Genomic DNA, 15,234 nt, shown 5'->3' with positions numbered 1-15,234 from the left:
TTTAAAACTAACACACCGAGGGCTTTACAACACAGACACTTTAACATTATCGCTGACTATTTCATGAGCAGGAAGATAATTCACATTTTAAACTAAAATAGTGGCAAAACAATTTATTTTTCATCATGTCAGAACGGCTCGTCACCGCGCGGTTAGTTTATGGTCGGCCAACATGACGTTACGTACGCGCAACCGCAACCGCAACCAGACGTAAACGTAAAGAAACACACGCAGAAAAAACGTAAACACTCGGCCAAAAAGCACGTTGTCTCTCGCTGCCTCGCTTTAAACTCGCCCCCCGGGGACACCGGGGACACAGGACACACCACGCCGCAGTTTGACGCCAGATCCCGCTTCAAAAATGGAGGAAAACGCGTTGAAATCGCTGGTGAAGCTGAGCCAAGACGGCGCGCTCGCGGCTCTGGAGGCGTCGCTCGCGTCCATGGACCGTGGATCGGCGCTGGACGCGGTCGGAACACACTTCGGCCGCTCCGGGGACACGCTGATGCACCACGCGGCGAGACACGGACACGCACACGTCGTCCGGTACCTGCGCGGGCTCGGACTGGACGCGGAGGTGTGTAACCGCGACTACAAGCGACCGCTGCACGAGGCGGCGTCCGCGGGGAGCGCGGAGTGCGTCGCGTGTTTGCTCCAGAGCGGCGCGGAAGTGGACAGTCTGAAGAAGGCGGACTGGTACGTGTCGGTGCGGCTGCGTGTGTCGGGGCGGCTGCGTGTGTCGGGGCTGCTGCGTGAGCGGGGCTGCTGCGTGAGCGGGGCTGCTGCGTGTGTCGGGGCTGCTGCGTGTGTCGGGGCTGCTGCGTGAGCGGGGCTGCTGCGTGTGTCGGGGCTGCTGCGTGAGCGGGGCTGCTGCGTGTGTCGGGGCTGCTGCGTGTGTCGGTGCTGCTGCGTGTGTCGGGGCTGCTGCGTGTGTCGGGGCTGCTGCGTGTGTCGGGGCTGCTGCGTGTGGCGGGGCTGCTGCGTGTGTCGGGGCTGCTGCGTGAGCGGGGCTGCTGCGTGTGTCGGGGCTGCTGCGTGAGCGGGGCTGCTGCGTGTGTCGGGGCTGCTGCGTGTGGCGGGGCTGCTGCGTGAGCGGGGCTGCTGCGTGAGCGGGGCTGCTGCGTGTGTCGGTGCTGCTGCGTGTGTCGGGGCTGCTGCGTGTGTCGGTACCACGTGGTTTGTCCGTGCTTTCGTAATAAAACTCCCATGCGCGCGTGCAGCCGTAGCTCCCTTCGATAGCTCAGTTGGTAGAGCGGAGGACTGTAGTGCTTCAGCGGGAATCCTTAGGTCGCTGGTTCGAATCCGGCTCGAAGGAGAGGTTATTTTTGTGTTTGCGAAAAGAGCGAGACATTATTCATTTATTATCATTTATTACGATTGTATTTCATTTTATTGCCGTTTATCACCGGGAAAGCTGAAATTGACCGTAGCGCGTGCTTCTATGTGGAAAACGTGGCGAGCGGAAGCGTGATGCGCGCGCTCCCTCTAGTGGTCAGACCTGGTCCTGCGTCTGTAACAATGGGCGGTTGAAATACTGCATTTTGTACTGCAGTAAGTAAAAGTACAAATACAGGAGCAATCATCTAGTAGTATTAAAGTACATGTTTAAAATAGTGCACACATATTTTTGGGAAGTATTAAAGTGTGAAATGTGGTGATCACGATAAAGAATTTTTACTATATCGATTCCTCAATGTTTCTTTTCTGTATATTTTTGTTGACCCTCTTCATGAAAGTACTGTAATATGTACCTGAGTAAAGTACAGATACCTAAAAGGTTTACTCAAGTACAGTACTTTTACTTACTTTGTTACTTATTCCACCGCTGCCAATAACAACATGTTTTTGGACTTATTTAGGCAATTTATTGGGTCAAATTAAAGCACAAAAATATGACATTATGTTATGATTCTTCTGGTATTTCTCCAGGATTCATGGCGTCTCCTCTTTCACCTCCTCTGTGTCCAGGACTCCTCTGATGATGGCGTCTTCTCTTTCTCCTCCTCTGTGTCCAGGACTCCTCTGATGGCGCCTCCTCTTTCTCCTCCTCTGTGTCCAGGACTTCTCTGATGATGGCGCCTCCTCTTTCTCCTCCTCTGTGTCCAGGACTCCTCTGATGGCGCCTCCCCTTTCTCCTCCTCTGTGTCCAGGACTCCTCTGATGATGGCGCCTCCTCTTTCTCCTCCTCTGTGTCCAGGACTCCTCTGATGATGGCGTCTTCTCTTTCTCCTCCTCTGTGTCCAGGACTCCTCTAATGGCGCCTCCTCTTTCTCCTCCTCTGTGTCCAGGACTCCTCTGATGATGGCGCCTCCTCTTTCTCCTCCTCTGTTTCCAGGACTCCTCTGATGATGGCGCCTCCTCTTTCTCCACCTCTGTGTCCAGGACTCCTCTGATGATGGCGCCTCCTCTTTCTCCTCCTCTGTGTCCAGGACTTCTCTGATGATGGCGCCTCCTCTTTCTCCTCCTCTGTGTCCAGGACTCCTCTGATGATGGCGCCTCCTCTTTCTCCTCCTCTGTGTCCAGGACTCCTCTGATGATGGCGTCTTCTCTTTCTCCTCCTCTGTGTCCAGGACTCCTCTGATGATGGCGCCTCCTCTTTCTCCTCCTCTGTGTCCAGGACTCCTCTGATGATGGCGCCTCCTCTTTCTCCTCCTCTGTGTCCAGGACTCCTCTGATGATGGCGTCTTCTCTTTCTCCTCCTCTGTGTCCAGGACTCCTCTGATGATGGCGCCTCCTCTTTCTCCTCCTCTGTGTCCAGGACTCCTCTGATGATGGCGTCTTCTCTTTCTCCTCCTCTGTGTCCAGGACTCCTCTGATGATGGCGCCTCCTCTTTCTCCTCCTCTGTGTCCAGGACTCCTCTGATGATGGCGCCTCCTCTTTCTCCTCCTCTGTGTCCAGGACTCCTCTGATGATGGCGTCTTCTCTTTCTCCTCCTCTGTGTCCAGGACTCCTCTGATGATGGCGCCTCCTCTTTCTCCTCCTCTGTGTCCAGGACTCCTCTGATGATGGCGCCTCCTCTTTCTCCTCCTCTGTGTCCAGGACTCCTCTGATGATGGCGCCTCCTCTTTCTCCTCCTCTGTGTCCAGGACTTCTCTGATGATGGCGCCTCCTCTTTCTCCTCCTCTGTATCCAGGACTCCTCTGATGATGGCGCCTCCTCTTTCTCCTCCTCTGTGTCCAGGACTCCTCTGATGATGGCGCCTCCTCTTTCTCCTCCTCTGTGTCCAGGACTCCTCTGATGATGGCGTCTTCTCTTTCTCCTCCTCTGTGTCCAGGACTCCTCTGATGATGGCGCCTCCTCTTTCTCCTCCTCTGTGTCCAGGACTCCTCTGATGATGGCGCCTCCTCTTTCTCCTCCTCTGTGTCCAGGACTTCTCTGATGATGGCGCCTCCTCTTTCTCCTCCTCTGTATCCAGGACTCCTCTGATGATGGCGCCTCCTCTTTCTCCTCCTCTGTGTCCAGGACTCCTCTGATGATGGCGTCTTCTCTTTCTCCTCCTCTGTGTCCAGGACTCCTCTGATGGCGCCTCCTCTTTCTCCTCCTCTGTGTCCAGGACTTCTCTGATGATGGCGCCTCCTCTTTCTCCTCCTCTGTGTCCAGGACTCCTCTGATGGCGCCTCCCCTTTCTCCTCCTCTGTGTCCAGGACTCCTCTGATGATGGCGCCTCCTCTTTCTCCTCCTCTGTGTCCAGGACTCCTCTGATGATGGCGTCTTCTCTTTCTCCTCCTCTGTGTCCAGGACTCCTCTAATGGCGCCTCCTCTTTCTCCTCCTCTGTGTCCAGGACTCCTCTGATGATGGCGCCTCCTCTTTCTCCTCCTCTGTTTCCAGGACTCCTCTGATGATGGCGCCTCCTCTTTCTCCACCTCTGTGTCCAGGACTCCTCTGATGATGGCGCCTCCTCTTTCTCCTCCTCTGTGTCCAGGACTTCTCTGATGATGGCGCCTCCTCTTTCTCCTCCTCTGTATCCAGGACTCCTCTGATGATGGCGCCTCCTCTTTCTCCTCCTCTGTGTCCAGGACTCCTCTGATGATGGCGTCTCCTCTTTCTCCTCCTCTGTGTCCAGGACTCCTCTGATGGCGCCTCCTCTTTCTCCTCCTCTGTGTCCAGGACTTCTCTGATGATGGCGCCTCCTCTTTCTCCTCCTCTGTGTCCAGGACTCCTCTGATGATGGCGCCTCCTCTTTCTCCTCCTCTGTGTCCAGGACTTCTCTGATGATGGCGCCTCCTCTTTCTCCTCCTCTGTGTCCAGGACTCCTCTGATGATGGCGTCTCCTCTTTCTCCTCCTCTGTGTCCAGGACTCCTCTGATGATGGCGCCTCCTCTTTCTCCTCCTCTGTGTCCAGGACTCCTCTGATGATGGCGCCTCCTCTTTCTCCTCCTCTGTGTCCAGGACTCCTCTGATGATGGCGCCTCCTCTTTCTCCTCCTCTGTGTCCAGGACTCCTCTGATGATGGCGCCTCCTCTTTCTCCTCCTCTGTGTCCAGGACTCCTCTGATGATGGCGCCTCCTCTTTCTCCTCCTCTGTTTCCAGGACTCCTCTGATGATGGCGCCTCCTCTTTCTCCTCCTCTGTGTCCAGGACTCCTCTGATGATGGCGCCTCCTCTTTCTCCTCCTCTGTGTCCAGGACTCCTCTGATGATGGCGTCTCCTCTTTCTCCTCCTCTGTGTCCAGGACTCCTCTGATGATGGCGTCTCCTCTTTCTCCTCCTCTGTGTCCAGGACTCCTCTGATGATGGCGTCTCCTCTTTCTCCTCCTCTGTGTCCAGGACTCCTCTGATGATGGCGCCTCCTCTTTCTCCTCCTCTGTGTCCAGGACTCTGATGATGATGGCGCCTCCTCTTTCTCCTCCTCTGTGTCCAGGACTCCTCTGATGATGGCTTGCACCCGCAGGAACCTGCCTGTGATCAAGCTGCTCCTGGATCACGGAGCGGACCTGAACCTGAAGAACAAAGACGGCTGGAGCTCGTTCCACGTGGCCTGCAGAGGAGGAGATGCTGAGGTGGTGGAGGTGCTGCTCCAGCGCTCGGAGGAGGCGTGGAGGACCAAGAGCAAGACCGGCCGCACGCCGCTGCACACGGCAGGTGAGTGTAGCATGGTCCAGCCCGGAGATCACATGAGGAACACGAGGAACTAAAGGGACACGAGGAACTAAAGGGACACGAGGAACTAAAGGAACATGAGGGACACGAGGAACACGAGGAACTAAAGGGACACGAGGAACTAAAGGGACACGAGGAACTAAAGGGACACGAGGAACTAAAGGGACACGAGGAACTAAAGGGACACGAGGAACTAAAGGGACACGAGGAACTAAAGGGACACGAGGAACACGAGGAACTAAAGGGACACGAGGAACTAAAGGAACACGAGGAACAAGAGGAACACAAGGAACTAAAGGAACACGAGGAACTAAAGGAACACGAGGAACTAAAGGAACACGAGGAACTAAAGGAACACGAGGAACTAAAGGAACACGAGGAACTAAAGGAACACGAGGAACTAAAGGAACACGAGGAACTAAAGGAACACGAGGAACTAAAGGGACACGAGGAACTAAAGGGACATGGGGCACATGAGGAAAAACATGGGGAACATGGGAAACACGAGTGACTAAAGGAACATGGGGAACAGGAGGAACATGGGGAACATGGGGAACAGGAGGAACATGGGGAACATGGGGAAAATGAGAAACATAAACATGAGGGACACGAGTAACTTGGGGAACATGGGGAACAGGAGGAACATGGGGAACATGGGGAACATGAGGAACATGGGGAACATGGGGAACAGGAGGAACATGGGGAAAATGAGAAACATAAACATGAGGGACACGAGTAACTTGGGGAACAGGAGGAACATGGGGAACAGGGGGAACATGGGGAAAATGAGAAACATAAACATGAGGGACACGAGTAACTTGGGGAACAGGAGGAACAGGGGGAACAGGGGGAACAGGAGGAACATGGGGAAAATGAGAAACATAAACATGAGGGACACGAGTAACTTGGGGAACAGGAGGAACAGGAGGAACAGGAGGAACAGGAGGAACAGGGGGAACAGGGGGAACATGAGGAACATGCCCCCTTTTTCCCCATAAATACAAAGATTATTATTATTATTATACCTTCTCAAGACCTTGTTGACCAATACAATTTAAAATGGATGTTTTCATCTTAAAAGATGCACTTTAACTGCTCTGGCACCTGCTCGTCTCCATGGAGATGTTATTGCTTTGTCTATAATGTTCCACCATCTGTCATTAAATACCACAACGTGAGACTTGAAGTTAGTTAATTAAATATATATTTGTGTAGATTCTTGTGTATATATATATTCTTGTATATATATTCTTGTATGTTCTTGTGTATATATTCTTGTGTATATGTTCTTGTGTATATATTCGTGTATATATATTCTTGTATATATTCTTGTATATATTCTTGTTTATATATTCTTGTATGTTCTTGTATATATATTCTTGTGTATATATATTCGTGTATATATATTCGTGTATATATATTCGTGTATATATATTCGTGTATACATATTCTTGTATATATTCTTGTGTATTATTCTTGTATATATTCGTGTGTATATATTCGTGTGTATATATTCTTGTATATATATTCGTGTATATATTCTTGTATATATATTCTTGTATGTTCTTGTGTATATATTCTTGTGTATATATTCTTGTGTATATGTTCTTGTGTATATGTTCTTGTAAATATATTCTTGTGCATATATTCTTGTATATTCTTGTATATGTTCTTGTGTATATGTTCTTGTATATATATTCTTGTGCATATATTCTTGTATATATTCTTGTATATGTTCTTGTGTATATATTCTTGTGTATATATTCTTGTATATATTCTTGTATATGTTCTTGTGTATATGTTCTTGTATATATATTCTTGTATATGTTCTTGTGTATATATTCTTGTGTATATGTTCTTGTGTATATGTTCTTGTATATGTTCTTGTGTATATATTCTTGTGAATATATTCTTGTGTATATGTTCTTGTGTATATATTCTTGTATATATTCTTGTGCATATATTCTTGTGTATATATTCTTGTATATGTTCTTGTGTATATATATTCTTGTATATGTTCTTGTGTATATATTTGTGTATATATTCTTGTATATGTTCTTGTGTATATATTCTTGTATATGTTCTTGTATATATGTTTGTGTATATATATTCTTGTATATGTTCTTGTGTATATATATTCTTGTATATGTTCTTGTGTATATATTTGTGTATATATTCTTGTATATATTCTTGTATATGTTCTTGTATATATGTTTGTGTATATATATTCTTGTATATGTTCTTGTGTATATATATTCTTGAATATATTCTTGTATATGTTCTTGTGTATATATTCTTGTGTATATATTCTTGTGTATATGTTCTTGTATATATATTCTTGTGCATATATTCTTGTGCATATATTCTTGTATATGTTCTTGTGTATATATATTCTTGTATATGTTCTTGTGTATATATTTGTGTATATATTCTTGTATATATTCTTGTATATGTTCTTGTGTATATATATTCTTGTATATGTTCTTGTGTATATATTTGTGTATATATTCTTGTATATATTCTTGTATATGTTCTTGTATATATGTTTGTGTATATATATTCTTGTATATGTTCTTGTGTATATATATTCTTGTATATGTTCTTGTGTTGGGCAGCTCTGCACGGCTGTGAGGACGTGCTCCAGCTCTTGTTGGAAAGGTAAAGGTCAGAATCCTCTCGTGCTTCTTCATATGACGTGATGCTCTTCGTCTTGTCTCAGATGTGAGTTTGAGCCGGACGTGAGTGACAGCTGCGGCGTGACTCCGCTCATGGACGCGCTGAGGAACGGAAACATCTCTGTGGCCAAACGTCTCCTGGACAAGCACCAGGTAATACCAGTCGTTTCACCTCAGGAGCGATAAAAGACTGGAATATTAAACACATTTCAGAGGTTTATTAACATCGCACACATCGAGAAGTAATGACACTGTAATAGTTTTAAAGAACAAAATAAATAAATCACTTTCCGTGTCCGTGACTCACATGCTTTACTTCCTGTAGGCGTGTCCGTGACTGTGGGCGTGTCCTGACTCACATGCTTGACTTCCTGTAGGCGTGTCCGTGACTCCCATGTTAGACTTCCTGTAGGCGTGTCCGTGACTGTGGCCGTGTCCTGACTGACATGTTTGACTTCCTGTAGGCGTGTCCTGACTCACATGCTTCACTTCCTGTAGGCGTGTCCTGACTCACATGTTTGACTTCTTGATGTGTGTCCGTGACTCACATGTTTCACTTCCTGTAGGCGTGTCCGTGACTCACATGTTTCACTTCCTGTAGGCGTGTCTGTGACTCACATGTTTGACTTCTTGTAGGCGTGTCCGTGACTCCCATGTTAGACTTCCTGTAGGCGTGTCCGTGACTGTGGCCGTGTCCTGACTGACATGTTTGACTTCCTGTAGGCGTGTCCTGACTCACATGCTTCACTTCCTGTAGGCGTGTCCTGACTCACATGTTTGACTTCTTGTAGGCGTGTCCGTGACTCACATGCTTCACTTCCTGTAGGCGTGTCCTGACTCACATGTTTGACTTCTTGTAGGCGTGTCCGTGACTCACATGTTTCACTTCCTGTAGGCGTGTCTGTGACTCACATGTTTGACTTCTTGTAGGCGTGTCCGTGACTCACATGTTTGACTTCCTGTAGGCGTGTCCGTGACTTACATGTTTCACTTCCTGTAGGCGTGTCCGTGACTTACATGTTTCACTTCCTGTAGGCGTGTCCGTGACTCTCATGTTTCACTTCCTGTAGGCGTGTCCGTGACTTACATGTTTGACTTCCTGTAGGCGTGTCCGTGACTTACATGTTTGACTTCCTGTAGGCGTGTCCGTGACGCACATGTTTCACTTCCTGTAGGCGTGTTTGTGACTCTCATGTTTGACTTCCTGTAGGCGTGTCCGTGACTTACATGTTTGACTTCCTGTAGGCGTGTCCGTGACTCACATGTTTGACTTCCTGTAGGCGTGTCCTGACTCACATGCTTCACTTCCTGTAGGCGTGTCCTGACTCACATGTTTGACTTCTTGATGTGTGTCCGTGACTCACATGTTTCACTTCCTGTAGGCGTGTCCGTGACTCACATGTTTCACTTCCTGTAGGCGTGTCTGTGACTCACATGTTTGACTTCTTGTAGGCGTGTCCGTGACTCCCATGTTAGACTTCCTGTAGGCGTGTCCGTGACTGTGGCCGTGTCCTGACTGACATGTTTGACTTCCTGTAGGCGTGTCCTGACTCACATGTTTGACTTCTTGTAGGCGTGTCCGTGACTCACATGTTTCACTTCCTGTAGGCGTGTCTGTGACTCACATGTTTGACTTCTTGTAGGCGTGTCCGTGACTCACATGTTTGACTTCCTGTAGGCGTGTCCGTGACTTACATGTTTCACTTCCTGTAGGCGTGTCCGTGACTTACATGTTTGACTTCCTGTAGGCGTGTCCGTGACTCTCATGTTTCACTTCCTGTAGGCGTGTCCGTGACTTACATGTTTGACTTCCTGTAGGCGTGTCCGTGACGCACATGTTTCACTTCCTGTAGGCGTGTTTGTGACTCTCATGTTTGACTTCCTGTAGGCGTGTCCGTGACTTACATGTTTGACTTCCTGTAGGCGTGTCCGTGACTCACATGTTTGACTTCCTGTAGGCGTGTCCTGACTCACATGCTTCACTTCCTGTAGGCGTGTCCGTGACTCCCATGTTAGACTTCCTGTAGGCGTGTCCGTGACTGTGGCCGTGTCCTGACTGACATGTTTGACTTCCTGTAGGCGTGTCCTGACTCACATGTTTGACTTCCTGTAGGCGTGTCCGTGACTCACATGTTTGACTTCCTGTAGGCGTGTCCTGACTCACATGCTTAACTTCCTGTAGGCGTGTCCTGACTCACATGTTTGACTTCTTGTAGGCGTGTCCGTGACTCACATGTTTGACTTCCTGTAGGCGTGTCCGTGACTTACATGTTTCACTTCCTGTAGGCGTGTCCGTGACTTACATGTTTGACTTCCTGTAGGCGTGTCCGTGACTTACATGTTTCACTTCCTGTAGGCGTGTCCGTGACTTACATGTTTGACTTCCTGTAGGCGTGTCCGTGACTTACATGTTTGACTTCCTGTAGGCGTGTCCGTGACGCACATGTTTGACTTCCTGTAGGCGTGTTTGTGACTCTCATGTTTGACTTCCTGTAGGCGTGTCCGTGACTTACATGTTTGACTTCCTGTAGGCGTGTCCGTGACTTACATGTTTGACTTCCTGTAGGCGTGTCCGTGACTCACATGTTTGACTTCCTGTAGGCGTGTCCGTGACTTACATGTTTCACTTCCTGTAGGCGTGTTTGTGACTCTCATGTTTGACTTCCTGTAGGCGTGTCCGTGACTCACATGTTTGACTTCCTGTAGGCGTGTCCGTGACTTACATGTTTCACTTCCTGTAGGCGTGTTTGTGACTCTCATGTTTGACTTCCTGTAGGCGTGTCTGTGACTCACATGTTTGACTTCTTGTAGGCGTGTCCGTGACTCATGTTTCACTTCCTGTAGGCGTGTCCGTGACTCACATATTTGACTTCCTGTGGGCGTGTCCGTGACTTACATGTTTGACTTCCTGTAGGCGTGTCCGTGACTCACATGTTTCACTTCCTGTAGGCGTGTCCGACAGCGGCGGACAGACTGGGTGCTCAGCCGCTCCACCAGGTGGCAGTGACGGGACAGAATGAAGCGTTAAAGTTTTTAGTGAAGGAGCTGAACGTGAACGTGAACGAGAGCGCCACCTGCCTGCAGCTCACGGCACTGCACTACGCTGCCAAGGTTCAGACCAATGCTGCGTCAGAACAAGTGCGTTTGAAGAGACGATGACGCTTGAGTGTTTTTCAGGAAGGACACGTCTCCACGGTGATGGCGCTGAAAGAGTTAGGAGCTGATCTCCACATACGAGACGCAAAGGGCCGAACAGGTCAAGTATCTGCAGTTTTCACTGTAACATTGCAATAATGTGACTATTGTGCTATAAAATATATGTTTTTATGTTTCTTTTAATAATATGGTAGTATCGCTTGATTCTGACATCAGCTCACATTGTGAGGGTCTTTTACACGTGTCTTTGTGTTTGTGGCGTTGTGAGGGTCTTTTACACATGTCCTTGTGTTTGTGGCGTTGTGAGGGTCTTTTACACATGTCCTTGTGTTTGTGGCGTTGTGAGGGTCTTTTACACATGTCCTTGTGTTTGTGGCGTTGTGAGGGTCTTTTACACATGTCCTTGTGTTTGTGGCGTTGTGAGGGTCTTTTACACATGTCCTTGTGTTTGTGGCGTTGTGAGGGTCTTTTACACATGTCCTTGTGTTTGTGGCGTTGTGAGGGTCTTTTACACGTGTATTTACTCTGTCTTTGTGTCTGTGGCGTTAGCTCTTCACATGGCATCCATCGGTCAGCACGCGGCTGCAGTGACCGCTCTCCTTCAGCTCGGACTGAGGAACTCTCCAGATTGTTCCGGAATAACTCCAGAGCAGTACGCAAAGAGAGCGGCTGTGGTCCAGGCATTTCACACGGGATCATCACAGTCATAGAATCTTGACGTCTTGAATAATGAAGACAATTATTTAACATTTGGCTGTGCAAGACTCAAGCCAAAAACTGTTGTAAATAACCAATAAAAAATAAGTCAATAATCCGTATTTGTGGGTCATTTAAACAAAATAATCCTATTTTAAGGTTGTTTTCAGTCCAAAAAACATTCAAAGGATAAAATTTAGATTTTAATAATATTAATAACATGGCGGTTTAACATTTCAGTTACACATTTTGAATGAAATTAGAAGTCTTGGGGTGTTAAAGGTTGAATGGACGTTTTTTTTTGGCCCAAATCTGAGTCCTATTTCCTCGTATCAATCATAAAACGCACCTATCGTTCACCTGCAGCCGCGTCAGGCTCGTCCCCACGTTTCCGCGTGCCTAAGCGCATGGATCTATCATAATATAGTTCCCTCAGTGTACGGGGCAAAATGAAGACAGAGAAAGACAGTTCGAGCTGAATCATAAGAAGACGGAAATCTACGGGAGACGAGTGATGCGATGAGATCCGTCGCGCTAATAAACAAACGCACGTGTGTGTTGTATCAGTCCGCACGGGGGAGTGGCATGTGCACGGGGGAGTGGCATGTGCACGGGGGAGTGGCATGTGCACTTCCGCCTGCGTTCTCAAATCGCCGAAAAAATCGTCCATTGCGCCTTTAAGTCATGAGTAAACTTTAGGTAGTAAATTATTATCATTATGTTTTTGAAAGTCTGAGGGGGAAAATGAACGGAAACTTCCGGAACCTGCACTGTGTATGTATCAACTGTGACGAAGACACATGAAAGAGAAAATGTAAAAGATTATTGTCTCTATGTAAGAGTTATTTTTTAATTATTGTACTTTTAAAATCCAACTGTTACACTAGAAATATTGTAGGTCCTAGGTCCAAAAAAGACCATATTCTCCACTTTTCATAACATATAATATATATGTATATATATATATATATATATATATATACATTTAAAATAATGGTACATTTTTGTGGTTGATTGACTGTGACATTTAAATGTAAATGTACTGCTGTAACAAACATGTGTGAATCAATCCAAATACAACGTTAAGATAATGATGTTAGAACACGGTTTAAAGCTCATGAAGTCAAATGAGCTTTAACGCTTATTTCAATAAGCTTTGTTCAATCTTCCTGGGATTTATAATGTAATTCTGAACCTTTGGAGAGGTAGAGGTCCAGGGCATTCGGATACTAATCAGGTGCTCAGTGAAGAGGAAGAGAGTGAGCCAGGGACACTATAACAAAAAGGAGACTAATAGCCCATTTTGGACTGATGGTAAACAAGAGGCTTGTTAGAAACAAAGAGGGTAAGTTTCTGTTGAAACAAACAACTTTTTCTTCTACATCAGGAGGTCCCGCCTGGTGGGCGGGGCTTACCATAGAAAAGTTCCCGGTGTAAAGTCGCTTATTGACAATGACTCATGGATGAGAGTCGAAACGTCTTATTTCCAGATGATAAAACTGAACCTTTTTCTACAATGAAACACTCCTGGATGAATGAGGGATTACACCCACACGTTCTAAGATAATGACTTAAGAACATGGTTTAAATCGTGTTCTAAGATAATGAAGTTAGAAGATGTTTAAAGTGTGTTCTAAGATAATGAATTTAAAACACGGTTTAAAGCTTGTGTTATGAAGTTAGAACAAGGTTTAAAGCGTGTTCTAAGATAATGAAATTAGAACACGGTGTAAAGTGTTTTCTAAGATGTTGTATCTTGGCCGAAATAAAGTAGAACAACATCTCAATTTCCGTCGTGTATTTTAATCTCAACTTTATCACAGGTACATGCGGAGCATCACTTGCTCGCGAACTGGTAAAAACATACATACTCAAGGCAAGTGCGCCCTCTATTGGGGAGCACTAATAATGACACTCTATTGCACACAATAACACATTCACATTAAGAGGAGCAGAATATGGCACATACAATTCTCTAGTGCAATATACCACATCTCCCCCACCTTTAAGCGAACAACACGTAACTGTAATTTCCAATAATTAACGGTCACAACATAACACTGCAAACACACATTTGTAAACAACTCAACATTTTTACTTTCTTTTACTTTAGCGAACAAAATCTTTAAGATGAACAGGTGTACGTTTTTCTCTAGTCGAGCGTGTCACTTCTGACTCAACCTGACTGTCTGGAGCAAGAGGTAATTCTGCAACACTCTCTTGATTAGAAGTAGTCAGTTCTAACATGGATTTGTTTTGTGTCTGCCCTGACTCGAGAGTAGTTTGGGTAACACTTAGAAACAACGGCAAGGTAGGCTCTTTTTCAACAGTTAGCTCCGGATCGGACAATCTAGATCTAACCTGATCTACATGTCTTTTCATCACTTGACCACTTCCAACACTGACGGTCTCAGAAAGGGGTCCCGAACAGTCTTGTACCACACCAGGAATCCATTTTGGTCCATAGGAATAATTCCTGATGAGAACGTCATCTCCAGATGAATAGCATCTCGATTTGCTGTGGCTGTCGTGAGTTTCTTTTTGTTTCAGTTGTTTTTGTTGAACTTTTGTTTTCATGTCCGGCATAACCAAATCCAGGGCGGATCTCAGTCTGCGTGACATCATCAACTCTGCAGGTGACAAACCTGTCGTGGCGTGAGGTGTAATTCTGTAACCAAACAAGAATCTCGAAAGCCTGGTTTGTATTGTTCCTTCATTCATCTTTTTCATCCCCACTTTGAAGGTTTGAACCGCTCTCTCAGCGAGCCCATTTGAGGACGGGTGAAAGGGAGCAGACCTCACGTGACGAATGCCATTTTGGTTCATGAATGTCTCAAACTCCGCACTTGTGAAGCAGGTCCCGTTGTCGGACACAAGCATTTTTGGTAGACCAAAAACACTAAAACTTTGTCTAAGTTTCTCAATTGTCACTTGTGAAGTGCTAGTCTTTGTTGGATAAATGTCCAACCACTTGGAATGAGCATCCACAATCACAAGAAACATTTCTCCAAGGAAAGGTCCCGCGTAGTCCACATGAATCCTTGACCATGGCGACTCAGGCCATTCCCACGGGTGCAATGGTGCTTGAGCTGGTGCTTTTTGGTCAGATTGACACTCATGACGTGCCTGAACAGTTTTTTCTACATCCTGGTCCATTCCTGGCCACCACATGTATGATCTTGCCAGACCTTTCATTTTTGTCATTCTGCTGTGAGTTTGATGTAGAAGTTTGAGCATAAACTCTCTCACCTCTGTTGGAATAACAACTCGAGCTCCCCAGAGAACACAGCCGTCTTTTACGCTGAGCTCCATTCTTCTCTGGTGGAAAGGTTTAAGACCCGGTTCTGTTTCTGCAGGCCAACCCTTTAGGATGTATCCATGGACGTGAGCTAGTATTTCGTCTTTGGAAGTCCACTTTTTTATTTGGTTTGCATCGACCAATGTCTCATCTAACAAGTCCATCATCAGAACTTGCTCAGTCCTTTCCTCTTCCTTTAGTTTGACCGGAACTGGCAATCTGCTCAGGGCGTCGGCATTAGCATGTTTTTTTCCTGGTTTGTACACAATATTATACATGTACGCACTGAGTTTAACTGCCCACCTTTGA

At 46.7% G+C, this 15,234-nt stretch overlaps 1 protein-coding gene and 1 non-coding gene across 2 annotated transcripts; both read left to right on the top strand.

Annotated features, from left to right (window-relative positions):
• Positions 1-227: 227 nt before the first annotated feature.
• On the top strand, positions 228-11,727 carry ankrd16 (ankyrin repeat domain 16). The gene is made up of 7 exons (XM_072453301.1): positions 228-696; positions 4,862-5,082; positions 7,716-7,758; positions 7,820-7,928; positions 10,725-10,886; positions 10,953-11,031; positions 11,481-11,727. The coding sequence occupies exons 1-7, from the start codon at positions 362-364 to the stop codon at positions 11,639-11,641; spliced, it is 1,110 nt and encodes a 369-aa protein (XP_072309402.1). The 5' UTR covers positions 228-361; the 3' UTR covers positions 11,642-11,727.
• trnay-gua (transfer RNA tyrosine (anticodon GUA)) lies at positions 1,230-1,315 on the top strand. The gene is given in 2 exon segments: positions 1,230-1,266; positions 1,280-1,315. It is a non-coding gene; the product is annotated as a tRNA-Tyr (tRNA).
• Positions 11,728-15,234: the final 3,507 nt, after the last annotated feature.

The sequence above is a fragment of the Eucyclogobius newberryi genome, unplaced genomic scaffold, assembly GCF_026437365.1.
Source record: "Eucyclogobius newberryi isolate DKJ021-1_F unplaced genomic scaffold, fEucNew1.0.hap1 SCAF_2, whole genome shotgun sequence".
NCBI classification, from domain to species: Eukaryota; Metazoa; Chordata; class Actinopteri; order Gobiiformes; family Gobiidae; genus Eucyclogobius; species Eucyclogobius newberryi.
Note: the sequence above shows the minus strand (reverse complement) of the source record. Positions and strands in the feature narration are given on the sequence as shown.

What these genes read in the sequence shown, in the direction of transcription:
- ankrd16 (XM_072453301.1), top strand. Translation starts at nt 362, where the DNA reads ATGGAGGAAAACGCGTTGAAATCGCTGGTGAAGCTGAGCCAAGACGGC. An exon ending in CACGCCGCTGCACACGGCAG is followed by an intron (nt 5,083 to 7,715) that starts GTGAGTGTAGCA and finishes TGTGTTGGGCAG; the next exon opens with CTCTGCACGGCTGTGAGGAC. An exon ending in GTCTCCTGGACAAGCACCAG is followed by an intron (nt 7,929 to 10,724) that starts GTAATACCAGTC and finishes CACTTCCTGTAG; the next exon opens with GCGTGTCCGACAGCGGCGGA.